This window comes from Rhinoderma darwinii, chromosome 1 (genome assembly GCF_050947455.1).
Source record: "Rhinoderma darwinii isolate aRhiDar2 chromosome 1, aRhiDar2.hap1, whole genome shotgun sequence".
NCBI classification, from domain to species: domain Eukaryota; kingdom Metazoa; phylum Chordata; class Amphibia; order Anura; family Rhinodermatidae; genus Rhinoderma; species Rhinoderma darwinii.
Window position 1 is genome coordinate 238,554,400 of NC_134687.1, and position 19,423 is coordinate 238,573,822.

The 19,423-nt window shown below is 43.2% G+C and overlaps 1 protein-coding gene across 1 annotated transcript in view; it reads right to left on the reverse strand.

The window, feature by feature from the left end:
* Nucleotides 1–10,571: 10,571 nt before the first annotated feature.
* Nucleotides 10,572–19,423, reverse strand: part of IL12RB1 (interleukin 12 receptor subunit beta 1) — a 157,874-nt gene continuing 149,022 nt past the window's right edge. Inside the window, exon 15 of the mRNA XM_075851155.1 lies at nucleotides 10,572–11,644. Coding sequence (XP_075707270.1) covers nucleotides 11,279–11,644 — 366 coding nt within the window. The 3' untranslated portion in view covers nucleotides 10,572–11,278. The remainder of the gene's footprint in view (nucleotides 11,645–19,423) is intronic.

A 19,423-nucleotide genomic window follows, 5' to 3' on the forward strand; every position in this document is an offset into this window, starting at 1 on the left:
AAAGTATGAAAAATCTAAGAAAAAATATATGATTTTAAATAAAAATATAAATACTAGAGTGTGATGGTATTAACCATTAAAATTTCATAACGCATCCTTGTCCTATCCGAATCTACATTGACACATGTAATAAAGTGTGCAAGCACTAGTGAATGAATTATATAGATACAACTCTAGCAGTTTATGATAGTGATAAAGAGTGAAACAAACCTCACCCTAAAGGTTAGGTTCTAACCAATAAATTCCCATTGGTATCCACCCAGTGAAATATACATATTACCCAAGGGAAAACCACCTATATCTATTATTGCACAGTGAATAACTGTAGCAAGTACGATGGTAGAATAATAGCAGTCAAAACTGCTGTTGCGATATAGTAGCAAATAGGCAGTTGAAACTGCTGAGAAAATAGTAGAATTGTAAAGGATCTGCCAGGCACAGCTTCAGGGTTAACTTCCTTAGGTAATCAGTCTTCACCTGAGTCTATCTCTCTGAGACTGACTCCAGCTTCCACCACTCAGGCTGGCAGGCTTAGGAGTGGGAGAGCCTATCGCAGCCTGGCCAGACTCAGCTACCTCCCGCCCTCTGTCTATTTATACCTGCCTTTCCTTTTCCTCCTTACTTGTGATTCTTTCCGTGTGGTTTCCTGGCCCAGCTACAGCTCCTAACAATTTGATCCTGCTCCATTCTGACCCTGGCTTTCTGACTACTCTTCTGCTCTGCGTTTGGTACCTCGTGCTCTCCTGGTTTGACTTGGCTCGTTCACCACTCTGTTGCTCACGGTGTTGCCGTGGGCAACTGCCCCTTTCCCTTTGCTTTATATTCCCTTGTATGTTTTGTCTCGTGCACTTACTGAGCGTAGGGACCGCCGCCCAGTTGTACCCCGTCGCCTAGGGCGGGTCGTTGCAAGTAGGCAGGGACAGAGTGGCGGGTAGATTAGGGCTCACTTGTCCGTTTCCCTACCCCTATCATTACATAATCACAAGCCCATATACCTAGTTTACCCTGGTCCCTGACACTACTATGGACCCCCTTGAGACCCTGGCTCAGCAAATGCAGGGTCTCTCCCTACAGGTCCAGGCCCTGGCTCAGAAGGTCTGAGGCTACCTTGGTGGTTCCCCTCACCTCAACTCCTGAACCCCACCTCAAGTTGCCCGACCGGTTCTCAGGGGACCGGAGGACTTTTCTCTCCTTTCGGGAGAGTTGCAGGCTTTACTTTCGCTTAAAGCCCCACTCCTCAGGTTCTGAGAGCCAGCGAGTGGGTATAATTATGTCCCGGCTCCAGGACGGGCCCCAAGAATGGGCCTTCTCCTTGGCTCCTGACGCTCCTGAACTTTCCTCCGTTGATCTTTTCTTTTCTGCTCTCGGACTCATTTATGACGAGACTGACAAGACTGCCTTTGCCGAGAGTCAGCTGGTGACCTTACGTCAGGGTAAGAGACCTGTTGAGGAATATTGTTCTGACTTTATGAAGTGGTGCGTAGCTTCTCGGTGGAATGACCCTGCCTTAAGGTGCCAGTTTAGGTTGGGTCTGTCGAATGCCCTGAAAGACCTGCTAGTTAGCTATCCCTCTTCTGACTCCCTAGACCAGGTTATGGCTTTAGCGGTACGACTTGACCGACGTCTCAGGGAACGACAACGCGAACGTTTATGTGTTTTCTCCTCCGACTCCCCCATGATGCCTCCCGAGGTTCCGTTGCTTCGTTCTTCCCCGGAAGACTCAGAGGTACCTATGCAACTCGGGGCCTTCGTGTCCCCCCAACAACGTAGAGATTTCCGCAGGAAGAATGGTCTCTGCTTCTACTGTGGGGATGACAAGCATCAAGTGAACAACTGTCCTAAGCGTAAGAATGCAGCCGGAGAACTTCCGCGCCTAAGTGATCATCGGGGAGGTCACTTGGACGCACAGGTATTTCCCGTAAATATGAAACGTAATAAGATCTTGCTTCCCTTTCAGGTCTCTTTTGGTGGTAGGTCTGCTACCGGCAGCGCCTTCGTGGATTCAGGGTCCTTTGCTAATATCATGTCTGTGGAATTTGCTATGTCTCTTGCTATGCCTTTGATTGATTTGCCTAAACCTGTCCCAGTAGTGGGTATCGACTCCACTCCTCTTGCTAATGGTTATTTTACACAGCATACCCCTCTTTTTGAACTCCTTGTTGGCTCCATGCATTTGGAGCAGTGCTCTGTACTGTTGATGCAGGGATTATCGTCCGATTTGGTTTTAGGCCTTCCCTGGTTGCAGTTGCATAATCCCACGTTTGACTGGAATACTGGGGAGCTTACCAAATGGGGTAATGAATGTTTGACGTCATGTTTTTCTGTTAATTCTATTTCTCCCCCTGAGGAGGTGAACACGCTACCTGAGTTTGTTCGGGACTTCGCTGATGTTTTCTCTAAGGAGGCCTCCGAAGTGTTACCTCCTCATAGAGAATACGATTGCGCTATCGAATTGGTACCAGGAGCTAAGCTCCCTAAGGGTAGGATATTTAATCTTTCTTGTCCCGAACGTGAAGCCATGAGAGAGTATATCCAGGAATGCCTGGCCAAGGGTTACATTCGCCCCTCTACTTCTCCGGTAGGTGCTGGCTTCTTCTTCGTAGGGAAGAAGGATGGTGGTCTTAGGCCATGCATTGACTACCGTAACCTGAATAAGGTCACTGTAAGGAACCAGTATCCCCTTCCTTTGATTCCTGATCTCTTTAATCAGGTTCAGGGGGCCCAATGGTTCTCTAAGTTTGATCTACGGGGGGCATATAACCTTATCCGCATCAAAGAGGGGGATGAGTGGAAGACTGCGTTTAACACGCCCGAAGGTCATTTCGAATACCTCGTCATGCCCTTTGGGTTGTGTAATGCGCCGGCGGTCTTCCAGAATTTCATAAATGAGATTTTGAGAGATTACCTGGGGATATTTCTTGTAGTGTACCTTGATGACATACTGGTGTTTTCCAAGGACTGGCCCTCCCACATTGAGCATGTCAGGAAGGTGCTCCAGGTCCTTCAGGAAAACAAACTGTTTGCATAACCGAAAAATGTGTGTTTGGGGTACAGGAGATACCATTTTTGGGTCAAATCCTCACTCCTCATGAATTCCGCATGGTCCCCGCCAAGGTTCAGGCTGTGGCAGAATGGGTCCAACCTGCCTCCCTGAAGGCGTTACAGTGTTTTTTGGGGTTCGCTAATTATTACAGGAGATTCATTGCTAACTTCTCGGTCATCGCTAAGCCTCTTACGGACCTCACTCGCAAAGGTGCTGATCTCCTCCACTGGTCTCCAGAGGCTGTCCAGGCTTTTGAGGTCCTTAAGAAGTGCTTTATCTCGGCCCCGGTGCTGGTTCAGCCCAACCAAATGGAGCCATTTATCGTGGAAGTTGACGCATCCGAGGTGGGAGTGGGGGCTGTCTTGTCCCAGGGTACCAGGTCCCTCACCCATCTCCGCCCCTGTGCCTACTTCTCCAGGAAGTTTTCGCCCACTGAGAGTAACTATGATATTGGCAACCGCGAACTCTTAGCCATTAAATGGGCATTTGAAGAGTGGCGCCACTTCCTGGAGGGGGCTAGGCACCAGGTAACGGTCCTTACCGACCACAAGAATCTGGTTTTCCTAGAATCTGCCCGGAGGCTAAACCCGAGACAAGCTCGATGGGCGCTATTTTTTACCAGATTCAACTTTTTGGTTACCTATAGTGCTGGGTCTAAAAATATTAAGGCTGATGCACTGTCGCGTAGCTTCATGGCCAGCCCTCCTTCGGAGGAAGATCCTGCTTGTATTTTGCCTCCCGGTATAATCATTTCTTCTATTGATTCTGATTTAGTCTCTGAAATTGCAGCTGATCAAGGTTCAGCCCCCGGGAACCTTCCTGAGGACAAGCTGTTTGTTCCCCTGCAATACCGGCTAAGGGTACTTAGGGAAAATCATGACTCCGCACTATCTGGTCATCCAGGCATCCTGGGTACCAAACACCTCATTGCCAGAAACTATTGGTGGCCTGGCTTGCCTAAAGACGTTAAGGCCTACGTCGTCGCTTGTGAGGTTTGTGCTAGGTCCAAGACTCCCAGGTCCCGACCAGCGGGCTTACTACGTTCGTTGCCCATTCCCCAGAGACCTTGGACACATATCTCCATGGATTTTATCACCGATTTGCCTCCATCCCAAGGCAAGTCGGTGGTGTGGGTGGTAGTAGACCGCTTCAGTAAGATGTGCCACTTTGTGCCCCTCAAGAAACTACCCAACGCCAAGACGTTAGCTAACTTGTTTGTCAAACACATCCTGCGTCTCCATGGGGTCCCTGTCAATATTGTTTCGGACAGAGGGGTACAATTTGTTTCTTTGTTTTGGAGAGCCTTCTGTAAGAAGTTGGAGATTGATCTGTCCTTCTCCTCTGCTTTCCATCCTGAAACCAATGGCCAAACTGAGAGGACTAATCAATCTCTAGAACAATATTTAAGGTGTTTTATCTCTGACTGTCAATATGATTGGGTCTCATTCATTCCCCTCGCTGAATTTTCCCTTAATAACCGGGTCAGTAACTAGTCAGGGGTCTCCCCCTTTTTCTGTAATTTTGGGTTTAATCCACGGTTCTCCTCCGTTTCACCTGGTAGTTCCAACAATCCCGAGGTAGAGGTCGTTCATCGGGAACTGTGCACAGTCTGGGCCCAGGTTCAGAAGAACCTAGAGGCGTCCCAGAGCGTACAAAAAACTCAGGCTGATAGAAAACGTTCTGCTAACCCCTTGTTTATGGTCGGGGATCTGGTGTGGTTATCATCTAGGAACTTGCGTCTTAAGGTCCCGTCCAAGAAGTTTGCTCCCCGGTTTATTGGGCCGTATAAGGTCATTGAAGTCCTCAATCCTGTCTCCTTCCGGCTGGAGTTACCCCCATCTTTTCGTATACACGACGTGTTTCATGCCTCCCTCCTTAAACGCTGCTCCCCGTCCTTGGCTCCCTCGAGGAAACCTCCTGTTCCCGTTCTCACCCCTGAGGGGGTGGAATTCGAGGTGGCCAAGATTGTGGACAGCAAGATGGTCCAAGGCTCCCTCCAGTACCTGGTCCATTGGAGAGGATACGTGCCTGAGGAGAGGACTTGGGTACCCGCCCGGGATGTTCACGCTGGGGTATTGGTCAGGAAGTTCCACCTTCGTTTCACCAGTAAACCAGGTCTGCTTAGAAAGGGTCCGGTGGCCCCTCATAAAAGGGGGGTACTGTAAAGGATCTGCCAGGCACAGCTTCAGGGTTAACTTCCTTAGGTAATCAGTCTTCACCTGAGTCTATCTCTCTGAGACTGACTCCAGCTTCCACCACTCAGGCTGGCAGGCTTAGGAGTGGGAGAGCCTATCGCAGCCTGGCCAGACTCAGCTAGCTCCCGCCCTCTGTCTATTTATACCTGCCTTTCCTTTTCCTCCTTGCTTGTGATTCTTTCCGTGTGGTTTCCTGGCCCAGCTACAGCTCCTAACAATTTGATCCTGCTCCATTCTGACCCTGGCTTTCTGACTACTCTTCTGCTCTGCGTTTGGTACCTCGTGCTCTCCTGGTTTGACTTGGCTCGTTCACCACTCTGTTGCTCACGGTGTTGCCGTGGGCAACTGCCCCTTTCCCTTTGCTTTATATTCCCTTGTATGTTTTGTCTCGTGCACTTACTGAGCGTAGGGACCGCCGCCCAGTTGTACCCCGTCGCCTAGGGCGGGTCGTTGCAAGTAGGCAGGGACAGAGTGGCGGGTAGATTAGGGCTCACTTGTCCGTTTCCCTACCCCTATCATTACAAGAATCTTTATCGTAAACAGCAGTTTTACTGCTAAGTGATAAGTGAGCAGTTAAAACTGCTGCGCATTAGTCCTGATGGTGGACCTACGCTCAGATTCAGATAGATAATAGTTTGCGGCAACAAGAACGCCAACTATAAGGAGACTTGGTTCCACCCATCGAACCTCCCACAACATCACATCAGCACATATTTTGATTGAATAGGAGAGTGGTAGGTGTGTGTGTATTACATCATGAGGACGAGTGGGTGTGTCAGTTGTCATGAGAAGAGAAATGAGTCCTCGATGCTCTAAAAACCTTAAAGGAACAGTGTCATCACAATTTTTTTTTTCATATGTTAAAGATGTTAGTGCTTTATTAAAACCGTTTATATTTATTTGTGTGTTTGTGTTTTACTTTTTCTTATTTTTACACTTTTTCTTCCCTATGGGGGCTGCCATTTTTTGTTCCATTTCTGTATGTGTCGATTAACGACACATACAGACATGGAATACGGCAGCCACAGTCCCATAGGGACTGCGAACGGCTCCCGTCCCATCCACTTCTGTGTACGCCGTCTGTGTGGGAACTGCGCATGCGCCGCTCCCACACAGTCCAATTTGAAATTGGCGCCGTCCGGCGCCATTTTCCTGTGGACCGGAAGTCGCGGCCGGACAGTAAGATTACTACTTCCGGTCGCGGCTTCCGGACTTGTGCACTTGGACCAGCGGCAGCAGACGGAGCGGACGGGCCGGAGGGAGCCGCGGCGGCAGGAGCAGGTAAGAGATTTCAATGTATGTTCGTGTTTGTGTACGTTTACTACTGTATGTAAACCTACTACACTGTGTGTTAGCTCAAAAAATGGCGACACACAGTGTAGGAGGATAGACCGTTCAAACCCCTCGTTTATCCCGGCACTAGCCAGGATAAAGGAGGGGGGGATGCTGAGAGCTCACTAGAGCGAGGGCTTTTTACCCAATTTTGCAATGCTGCAATTTTGGGAATAGCTCCATCTAGTGACCAGCAATGGGAAATATTATAAATTAGAATCAAATTTATAATATTTCCTGACTCGTGAAAAAAATAAAAAAAATTTGAACAATGTTTAATCACCTACACACTAAATGTTTAATTAAAAAAAAACAAACCTGTTTTTCTGGCAACACATTCCCTTTAAAGAAAGTATAGAATGCGCCACATCTTTTAGCTCTGACCCTGAATATGGGAAGAAAGAAAGAAAAACACTTCAGGGGAATATAGAAAATTACACAGCACTAATAAAGAACAGGAAGCACTTTAAACTCTGATAGATCACTAAGGAATTAAAAGAAAATTCTGGCACTAACCCTTTCAAGACCGAGCTCATTTTGGCCTTCAGGACCAGCCCCATTTTTTCAAATCTGACATGTGTCACTTTATGTGGTAATAACTCAGAATCGCTTGGATAGGCAAAAGCATTCCAGAGATTGTTTACTCGTGACATACTGTACTTTATATTAGTGGAAAAATTTGGTCAATAAATTCATTGTTTATTTGTGAAAAACACCAAAATTTATAGAAAATTTGCAAAAATTATGACTTTTCTAATTTTAAATGTATCTGCTTGTAAAACAGATAGTAATACCACACAAAATAGTTACTATTTCACATATTCCATAAGTCTACTTTATATTTGCATCGTTATTTGAACATTATTTTATTTTTCTAGGACATTACAAGGCTTAGAACTTTACCAGCAATTTCTCACATTTTCAAGAAAATTTCAAAAGGCGATTTTTACAGGGACCAGTTCAGTTCTAAAGCGGCTTTGAGGGCCTTATGTACTAGATAGACCCCATAAATCACCCCATATTAAAAACTGCACCACTCAAAGTATTCAAAACAGCATTCAGAAAGTTTCTTAACCCTTTAGGCGTTTCACAGGAATTAAAGCAATGTAGAGGGGAAATTGACAAATTTTATTTTTTTTGCTGCACTTCATTTGTAATACATTCTTTTCTGTAACACAGAAGGTTTTACCAGAGAAACGTAACACAATATTTATTGCCCAGATTCTGCAGTTTTTATAAATATCCCACATGTGGCCCTAGTGTGATAATGGACTGAAATACCGGCCTCAGAAGCAAAGGATCACCTAGTGGATTTTGTGGCCTTTTTTTTAGAATATATTTTAGGCACCATGTCGGGTTTGAAGAGGTCTTGTGGTGCCAAAATAGTGGAAATCCCACAAAAGTGACACGGTTTTGGAAACTGCACCCCTCAAGGAATTTATCTAGGGGTATAGTTAGCATCTTGACCCCACAGGTCTTCTGCTATATTTATTGGAGTTTGCCTGTGAAAGTGAAAAACTACTTTTTTTTCTGAAAAAATATAAAAAAAATAATAATATTTACAAGGAATAAAGAATAAAAAGCACCCCAAAACTTGTAAAGCTACTTCTCCCGAATACAGCAATACCCCATATGTGGTACTAAACTGCTGTTTGGACCCACGGCAGAGCTCAGAATGGAAGGAGCGCCATTTGGATTTTGAAGCGCAGATTTTGCTGGATTGGTTTTCAGTGCCATGTCTCGTTTGCAACGCCCTGGAGGGAGCAAAACGGTGGAAATCCCCTAAAAGTGATCCCATTTTGTACACTAAACCCCTAGAAAAATTCCTTGAGGGGTGTAGTTAGCATTTTGACCGCACTTTTGACAGCATTTTTTTGCTGAATTTAGTGGAATTAGGCCGTGAAAATGAATCTTTTTTCTGAAAAACATAGAAATTTTTAATTTTTACAATGAATAAATGAGAAAAATCACCCCAAAATTTGTAAAGCAATTAGTCCTGATTACAGCAATATGCCATATGTGGTAATAAACTGCTGTTTGGACCCACGGCACGACTCAATATTTGGCTTTTGGAGCTCAAATTTAGCTGGAATGGTTTTCGGGTGTCATGTCGCATTTGCAAAGCCCCTGAGGTACCAAAACAGTGGAAACCTCCCAAAAGTCCCTTTAGGGGACTGGAACGAGCGATCATTAGGTCGCTGGTACAATACACCGCAGTACTAATGTATTGCAGTATAATATAATTTTTACAGGCTCCTGTAACAGCAAGATCGCTGTTCCTGTCCATTAGTCCCGGGTGTCAGCTGTAATACACAGCTCACACCTGCAGAATATGGAGCGGGCGCAGCGCATGAGCCCGCTCCATATATAACCCCCCGCACCACGACATGCTATTAAGTCGTGGTGAGCGAAGGTGTTAATGCGCAGCGGATGGTGCAAAGTGAAAATTTTAATTTTCCACTGATATGCCATTTTAATGCACAATATGTTGTGCCCAGTTTGTGCCACTGAAGACAAATACCTCATACAATGTTGAGCGGGTTCTCCAGGATATAAAATATCATATCTGTGGACGTAAGCTGGTGTTTGGGCACGCTGTGGGGCTCAGAAGGGAGGGAGCGCCATTTGGCTTTTGGAGCGCAGAGTTTGTTTGGTAACTGTTCTGTTTGGGGTTTTGCTGGTATTTCAGTTTATGATGTGGGGGTATGTGTAAATTGGGCAGAGTACATCAGGGTATAATAAGAGGGTATAATAATTCGGTAAATAAATAATAATCCGCAGATAAGTGGCCAATGTCGCACTGATAAATGGTGCCCAATCTTATCAGCTTTTGGACACTGCACAATTTCTGTCGCTATATTCTGAGAGCCAGAACTTTTTTTATTTTTTCTTCACCGGAGCCGTGCGAGGACTTATTTGTTGCGGGACAATCTGATAAAAAGTGTAGTTTTCATTGGTACCATTTTAGGGTACATGTGATTTTTTTATTAGATTTTTTTGGCAAGCAAAGTGACAAAAAAACACATTCTGACAATGTTTTTATTTTTTATTTTTTTTTACACTTTTCACCGTGCGCTATAAATGACATTTTACTTTATTCTGCGGGTCGATACGATTACGGCGATACCATATGTATATAGTTTTTTTATGTTTTGTGGCATTTGTGCAATAAAATCACTTTTCGATAAAATTATTTATTTTTGTGTCACCATATTCTGAGAGCCATAACTTTTTTATTTTACAGTCAAAAAAGCTGTGTAAGGGCTTGTTTTTTGCGGGACGGGTTGTAGTTTTTATTGGTACTATTTTAGAGTACATGAGACTTTTTGATCACTTTTTATTCTATATTTTTGGAGGGTTGATGACCAAAAAAATAGTGAGATTCTGACATTGTTTTTTAATTATTTTTTTTGCGCTGTTCACCGTGTGGGAAAAATAATATTATAGTTCTATAGTTTGGGTCGTTGTGAACGCGGTCATACCAAATATGTGTACTTTTTTACATTTTCATTTTTTTCCTATAATAAAAGACTTGTTATAGGAAAAAAAAAAAGCATTTTTTGTTTTTGTAACTTTTATAACTTGTTTTTACACTTTTATAAAAAAAATTATTACTTTATTTTTTACTTGTTTTACTTGAAGACTGGCAGCACTGATCACTGCTATAATACATTACACTACCTAGGTAGTGTAACGTATTATAAACGGTCAGTGTGACGCTGAGAGTCACACTGACAGGAAGCTTATGAGGACCGGCCTCCGGCTGGTTCTCATAGGCTGCTGTGCATGGCAGACCCGGGGGCCATTGTATGGCCTCCGGTTCTGCCTTATAACCGACTGCAGCACCTGCAATCGGTCCCCGGGAAAGTTTGTTGTAGCAACAAACTTTCCAGTTTGTTGTAGTAACAAACTTTCCAGTTCGTTGCTACAACAAACTTTCCATGCGATCACATGACCGGGACCTGAACCAATTAGGTCCCGGTCATGTCTCCGGGACCAGAGGCAGGGGTTAACAGCGCGATACGGGTGTCAGCGCTACTCTGTTAAAAGCGCGATCCGGGTGTCTCACCCACTGTGAATTTTCGTCGGCGCTGCACAGAGCCCAGCAAGCGCCAACGTGAATTTACTGTGGGCGGTCGGGAAGCGGTTAACTACCATTGACTAAATCATAAATTTCACCTATTGTGTGTGTTTTGGATGCTGCATGTATTATTATTACTTTCAGTGGAAACATTTCTCAAAGGGATGGCTGCTGCGTCATTGCGTTGTAAAATGGAGAGGCTGGCTGAACAAGAGCTTCTTGCCTCATGCACATGACCGTGTGTGCCGGCCGGGTCTAGTCAGTGATCCGTGGAAAGATAGGACATGTCCTATGTTTCCACGTATTGGAAAGTCGGGTCCGTTTTCACTGACCCGATTCACCCGCTAAAGTGAAGGGGTCTGTGAAAATGGGTGCCATTCGGATGCCGTGAAAAACGGCCCGAGTGGCACTCGGTCGTGCGCAATGGGCATTATACTGGAACTTCCTCGACTTAAGCGCATGCACATTTTATGTTAACTAATTCTTTATCATGTGCATTGTAAACCTGTAAATATCTAAGAAATAGATTATATGGGATGGAGTAGATGGTTTTAATAAATTGAAAATCTATTTAAGATACAGTATATCCGGTATTACCCTGCACACAGAACATATCTGTCATTTCCACTAAGATTCACAAGTAGATAGTTTTACATCATTAAGTCTTAGTAAGGCATCATTTTCTCTTGGGACTTCTGAGTTGTGAGATAAATCCTCATTCATTTTCTCAAAGAAATGAGTATCCTTTTCATTTATGGGAGTCATAGGAGCTACTTGTTTCCTGTATTCAAACTGGAAATCCAACCCCACTTCTGTATCTTCAGTCTCTACAAGCTCCTCATCAATTTGCTCCTTGGTGCTATCCAAATCCAGAATCTCAGTTTCCTTCACATCTGTCTTGAAAGCATCAGTCTTCATACTGGTCACTACCTTCAATGGCTCTGTATTTTTTTCTTCGGAGCTGGTGTGGACAAGGTGTTTATGGCTCACGATCTACAAGCACATCAATAAAACTGTATTAATAATATTACCATCATCTGTGGAAACATGTCACGAATAAAGAAAATTGTTCTAGAGGCTTCATGAAAAATCGCTGTTCTCTAGAAGGAATAAAAGTACCTCTTTAGAGGTGCCATCTATAGGTGATTATTAAAGGGTCGCACATTTACTTACAGGGTAGAGACTTGAAACGTTAATTGCCAAACCAGAGACACCCATCTGTAGACTGTACTGTACTGATGAGAAACAACAACACTAAAACAGAGTTGGGTTCTGGTTGAATGCGTGATATGCCTTTGAAGCAGCTCTTGAAAGGTACTAATTCTCCTTACGGAGATCCAGCTGGTAAGCAGTCTTAACCCCTTAAGGACTGAGCCTGTTTTGGCCTTAAGGACACAGCCTATTTTTTCAAATCTGACATGTTTCACTTTATGTGGTAATAACTCCGGAATGCTTTTACCTATCCAAGCGATTCTGAGATTGTTTTCTCGTGACACATTGGACTTTATGTTACTGGCAAAATTTGCTCGATACATTCAGTATTTAATTGTGAAAAACACCAAAATTTAGCGAAAAATTGCAAAAATTAGCATTTTTCTAAATTTATATGTATCGGCTTGTAAGACAGATAGTAATACCACACAAAATTGTTGCTAATTAACATCCCCCATATGTCTACTTTAGATTTGCATTGTTTTTTGAACATCCTTTTATTTTTCTATGACATCACAAGGCTTAGAACTTTAGCAGCAATTTCTCACATTTTCAAGAAAATGTCAAAAGGCTATTTTTACAGGGGCCAGTTCAGTTGTGAAGTGGATTTTAGGGCCTTATATATTAGAAACCCTCGATAAGTCACCCCATTTTAAAAACTTCACCCCTCAAAGTATTCAAAACAGCATTTAGAAAGTTTATTAACCCTTTAGATGTTTCACAGGAATTAAGGCAAAGTAGATGTGAAATGTTCAAATTTCTTTTTTTTTTTGCAGAAATTCATTTTTCATCTATATTTTTTGTAATACAGAAAGTTTTACCAGAGAAATGCAACTCAATAACTATTGCCCAGATTCTGCAGTTTTTAGAAATACCCCACATGTGGCCCTAGTGCACTTATTGACTGAAGCACCGGCCTCAGAAACAAAGGAGTACCTAGTGGATTTTGGGGCCTCCTTTTTATTAGAAAATATTTTAGGCTCCATGTCGGGTCTGAAAGGCTCTTGCGGTGCCAAAACAGTGGAAATCCCCCAAAAGTGACCCCATTTTGAAAACTACACCCCTTGAGGAAATTATCTAGGGGTATAGTTAGCATTTTGACCCCGCAGGTTTATTGCAGAAATTATTGGAAGTAGGCCGTGAAAATGAAAATCTACATTCTTTCAAAGAAAATGTAGGTTTAGCTAATTTTTTCTCATTTCCACAAGGACTAAAAGGAGAAAATGCACCACTACTTTTGTAAAGCAATTTCTCCCGAGTAAAACAATACCCCACATGTGGTCATAAACGGCTGTTTGGACACACGGCAGAGCTTAGAAGGGAAAGAGCGCCATTTGTTTTTTGGAGATCAAATTGATCAGGAATGGTTTGCGGAGACCACGTCGCATTTGCAAAGCCCCTAAGGGACCAAAACAGTGAAAACACCAAAAAAGTTACTCCATTTAGGAAACTACACCCCTTGAAGAATCCATCTAGGGGTGTAGTGAGCATTTTGAACCCACAGGGGTTTCATAGATTTTATTAGAATTGGGCCGTGAAGATAAAAAAAAAACATTTTTTTCCAATAAGACGTAGCTTTAGCTCAAAATTTTTCATTTTCTCAACAAATAAAGGAATAAAAGAACCCCAACATTTGTAAAGCAACTTCTCTGGAGTACGGCAATACCCAATTTGTGGTCATAAACGGCTGTTTGGGCATACGGCAAGGATCAGAAGAGAAGGAGTGCCATTTGGCTTTTGGAGCACAGATTTTGCTGGATTGGTTTCTTGACACCATGTCACTTTTGCAAAGCTCCTAACGTACCAGTACAGTGGAAACTCCCCAAAAGTGACTAGATTCACGAAACTACACCCCTTGAGGAATTCATCTAGGGGTGTAGTGAGCATTTTGACCCCACAGGTGTTTCATAGATTTTATTAGAATTGGGCAGTGAAAATAAAAAAAATCCTTTTTCTTCAATAAGACGTAGTTTTAGCTGAAAAGGTTTCATATTCTCAACAAATAAATGAAAAAAAGCACCCCAACACTTGTAAAGCAACTTCTCTTGTGTACGGCAATACCACATATGTGGTCATAAACTGCTGTTTGGGCACAGAGTAGGGCACAGAAGGGAAGGAGCGCCATTTGGCTTTTGGAGTACAGATTTTGCTGGATTGGTTTCTGGGCGCTATGTCGCATTTGCAAAGTCCCTGTGGGACTAAAACAGTGGATCCCCCCCAGAAGTGACCCCATTTTGGAAACTACACCCCTCAAGGTATTCACTTAGGGGTGTAGTGAGCATATTAACCCCACAGGTGATTGGCAGAAATTGGTGTGCACTCGATGTTGCAGAGTGAAAATGTTTTTTCAATAGATATGCCAATATGTGGCGCCCAGCTTGTGCCACTGGAGATACACACCCCAAAAATTGTTAAAAGGGTTCTCCCGGGTATGGCGATGCCATATATGTGGAAGTAAACTGCTGCTTGGGCACACTGTAGGGCTCAGAAGGGAGGTAGCACCATTTGGCTTTTGGAGTGTGGATTTTGCTTGTAGTAGTCTTGTATTGAGTCTTACTGGTGTTTCCGTTTATAATGTCGGGGTACATGTAAGGCGGGCGGAGTATATAAGGGGCATAGTCAGGTGGTATAATAATGGGGTAAAAAAAAAACAATAAAATAATCCATAGATGTGTGTTATGCTGTGACACAATCCTTTCTGCACCGGCCGGTGTCGCACTAATAAATGGTCTTTACTTATTCCCTTTTGGTCCACACTCCGCACCTTTGAAGTTTGGGGAATTTTGCTGGGAAAGTGTTGTCCTGGTATAATACGGGCACCGTCGCTTCCAGCAGATATGTTTGAGCCCTCCCCTTCCTGGATCCCTAATTTTAGGGGCCTTGATAATTCGCCACTTGAAACAGAAGAAATGTTCCCCTCGAGCCGGCACAACTACATATTTTTCTTTCCTGATTTATTGGTGCCTTGACTAATTTTATTTTTTCATAGACGTAGTGGTATGACGGCTGGTTTGTTGCGGGACGGGCTGTAGTTTTTATTGGTACCATTTTGGGGTACATGCGACATTTTGATCACCTGTTATCCTTTTTTTTTTGGGAGGCCAGGTGATTTTTTTAGTTTTTTTTTATACAGCGTTCACCACGCATTATAAATTACATGTTCCCTTTATTCTGCGGGTCCGTCCGATTCCGGTGATACCTAATTTATAGCACTTTTTATGTTTTACAACTTTTTGCACAATAAAATAACTTTTGTAAAGAGAATGGATTTTTTCTGTCGCCAAGTTGTGAGAGCCATAACGGTTTTAATTTTTCGTCGACGGAGCTGTATGAGGGCTTATTTTTAGTGAGACGAGTTATAGTTTTTATAGGTACCATTCTTAGGTACATGCGACTTTTTGATCACTTTTTATTAAAATTTTTGGAAGACAAAGTGACCAAAAAATAGCAATTATGTCAGTATTTTTTAGTTTTTTTTTTACGCCGTTCACTGTGCGGAATAAATAACATAATATTTTTATAGTTCAGGTCGTTACGGTCGCAGCGATACCAAATATGTATGGCTTTATTATTTTTTTCAATAATAAATGACTTGATAAGGGAAAAAGGGCGATTGTGTTTTATTTTATTACTTGAAACTTTTATTGTATGTTTTACAACTTTTATTTTTACTTTTTTTACACTTTTTTTTACACTTTTCTTTAGTCCCACTAGGGGACTTGAAGGTCCAACTGTTTGTTTGATGTTCTAATACATTGCACTACCTATGTAGTGCAATGTATTAGAACTGTCAGTTGTTCACTGACAGCAAGCCGATCAGGCTCCGCCTCCGGGCGGGGCCTAATCGGCTAACGTAATGGCAGATAGGAAGCCATTGTTAGGCATCCTGTTGCCATAGTAGCAGTCGCCAGCCTTGCCATCGCATGGCAAGGCTGCCGATTGCATACAAACCACTTTGATGCAGCGATTGCATTGAATCGCTGCATTGAAGGGGTTAATGGCAGGAATCGGAGCTAGCTCCGGTTCCTGCCGATAGATCGGGGTGTCCGCTGTAACATACAGCCGACACCCACTGCTGATGACGCCGGCTCAGCTTCTGAGCCGGAAGCTGAGCCGGCGCCATCTTTCCGATGGTACCGGAAGCCTCCTGGGCCCCGCCGCCGACGACGGGGCATAGGAGGATTCCGTTACAGGCTGATCGGGAGGTAAGCATTAGCCCTCCGATCGCCTTTGCAGCCACCGGCAACCCAGCGATCACGTTGCTGGGGTGCCGATGGCTATAAACTCCTCACATGCTGCGATCTCTATTGAACGCAGCATGTGAGGGGTTAATCGGTCGGATCGGAGGCTAGCTCCAGTCCTGGCCTATACCTCAGGGTGCCAGCTGTAACATACAGCTGTCACCCGGCGGTGATGTCGCTGGCTCAGCTCCTGAGCCAGCTTCATCTCCATCACGTACAGTTACGTGGAGATGTGCGAAAAGGCCATCTCCCATCACGTAACTGTACGTGAAATGGCGCGAAGGGGTTAAGGTCAATGCTTTGTGGGAAAGAGTATGCAAATAAACTTTGCTCCAGAAGGAAGAGAACTGTCTCTCTAGTATCACGTATTGGTGACTATCCTGTAAGTCAATGTTCAACCCTTCATAGAGCCTTGAAAACACGACATGAGTTTATAGTCAAACCAGGAACACCATTCTAAAAATCCGTACTTTCCAAGAGCTGCTTAACCCCTTAATGACCAGCCTATTTTAAACCTTAATGACAAAGCCATTTTTTAAGTTTTCCATCGTCGCATTCCAAGAGCTATAACTTTTTTTATTTTTGCGTCGACACAGCTGTATAAGGTCTTGTTTTTTGCGGGACAAGTTTTATTTTTTAATAGCACCATTTTGAGGTACATATTATTTATACATTAACTTTTATTAACTTTTTTTGGGGGGGGGGGAATAGAAAAAAACCTGAAATTTCGCCACTCTTTTTCGCGTCCTAAATTTACGCCGTTTACCGTGTGATATAAATAAAACAATAACTTTATTCAGCTGGTTGTTATGATTTCAACGATACCAAATTTGTATAGTTTTTGTATGTTTTACTACTTTTACAGATTAAAAACAAATTTTTTTCAAAATTATTTGTTTTTGTCTCCATATTCGAAGAGCCGTAACTTTTTTATTGTTCCGCCGATGCAGTTGTAGGAGGGCTTTTTTTTGCGGGAAGACTTGTAGTTTTTATTGGTACCAGTTTGGAGTAGGTGCGACTTTTTGATCACTTTTTATCACATTTTTTTTAAAGTCAGGATTCACAGAAAACAGCAATTTTTCCCTAGTTCTTTATTACATTTTTTACGGCGTTCACCGTGCGGGTTAAATAATGTAATATATTTATAGTCGGGGTCGTTACGGACGCGACAATACCAAAAATGCGTAACTTTTTTACTTTAATTTGGTTTTTTAATAGTAAAGCATTTTGTAAGGGGAAAAAGTGGGTTTTTCATTTTTTTTTTCACATTTTCTTTTTATTAACTTTATTAAACTTTTTTTTTACTTTTTTACTAGTCCCACTAGGGGACTTTAATATGCAATCATCCGATCGCTATTATAATACACTGCAATACTTTTGTATTGCAGTGTATTACTGCCTGTCCATTTAAAACGGACAGTCATCAGTCATTCACTACAGGCAGACCTGGGGGCCTTTATTAGGCTCCCGGCTGCCATCGGAGACACAGAGACTCGGCGATCTTATCGCCGTGTGTCGGTGTGAGAACGGGAGCTCCCTCCCTCTCTCCAAAACCACTCAGATGCTGTGCACGCTATTGAGCACCGCATCTGAAGGGTTAAACGGGTGAGATCAATAGTTATATCGATTTCACACGTTCGAGCAGGGACGCCCCCAGCCCTCAGCTACCCCTGGCAGCTGAGAGCAGGGAGATTTGACAGCTCCCTGCTCTGGTTATTTATCCTGATGCAGTGCCGTAAAAAGGCTTATGCATCAGAATAAAGCCCGTTAGTGGCCGACGTGAAAAGGCGTATTGGCGGTCACTAACGGGTTAAGCCCTTTCGGTATCATTTAGGAGACATACATGAGGCATTAATTGCACTGTCTGAGGAAGAGCAGGTTGAGCCAAATGTATCTTTAGAAGCCAGGACCCTTTCTCAGAAGATCACGGACTTCAAGTTTATCATGTCATTTATTATCTGGTATGACGTATTGTTTTAAATAAACATTGTAAGTAAAGCCATGCAAAGGCAAAGTTCTGATCTCAGCGTAGTGACAGAACTAGTTCACAAGTGTCTGGATTTGACAGCTCCCAGCTCTGTTTATTTATCCTGATGCAGTGCCGTAAAAAGGCTTATGCATCAGTATAAAGCCCATTATTGGCCGACGTGAAAAGGCGTATTAGCGGTCACTAACGGGTTAAAAGCCATCTCACTCCAACCAGAACCCTACTATGTGTGGAGTTGTTCAGATAGCACTAGTTTTTCCCAGGTGCTCAGAATAGGGTCCCAACCCAGTTGAAGAAATAGAAAGAATTGTATTCGGCACACTGTTGGAAAAGTAAAGTGAATTTATTTTGATTTTTTTTTATCGTAATGCCAGTGGCTATATGTACAACGTTTCGGTTGTGAGACCATCGGGCACTAGAGAAACATATACATGTAATTTAGTATAATATAAAGATTCCATAAACAAATACAAGATGTATAATATACAGATTGTAATGCATTTCAATGTTAAAGAGGTGGTACAAGACAGAGATATGTACAGCATTGGGTAATATAAAAAAAGGAAGGAACAGTGTCTAGCATTATGTGTTCGTGTGGGGTATCAAATTGCTGGGATATATTATCTTGACAGTATCTAAGAGCAGTTGAGGAAGCAAGTGGACAATACAATATACAGTATAACATAGTATCTTCTCAATCTGTCGTTGCACGTATGTGAAATCTACAGGGTGAGCAATGGGGCACAAAGCTGGATAGTCATAAATATTGCATGGCAAAGAAAAGATGGGAATGAAAAAGATAAATAATAACAAGATGAATAACAACAACAACATAACATACCTGAGCCATACGGGGGGCTGGTTTAACCCCTTAACGACCGGCGTATAGTGTTTTTACGTCGGCCGTTCAGGGTAGTTCTTCTGAAGTGTCGGTTTTTCACGTCGGCACTTCAGAAGAACTTTCCCCGCATCGTGCAGGGTGCTGCTGGTAACAGCCTGGGGTTTCAGGGCAACGATCGGAGACCACTAGCAGTGGTCTCCGATCGTATTTAACCCCTCAGATGCGGCACTCAATAGCAAGTGCCGGCCGCATATGAGTGGTTTGGGAGGGAGGGGGCCGCATCGGAGCAGTTTTCGCAGCTTCAGAGGCAGATTACTCGACGACCAAGGCTGTTGCTAACAGCCTTGGCTTCAGAGTGATGATCGGAGACCAATAAAAGTGGTCTTGATTCATGTGATCACTGTGAGAACCAGTCACAGTGATCACAAAATGAAAAACAAAGTGTTTCTCCTACCTGTCTCTCTGTCTCTCCTCACACTTGTTACTTTGTA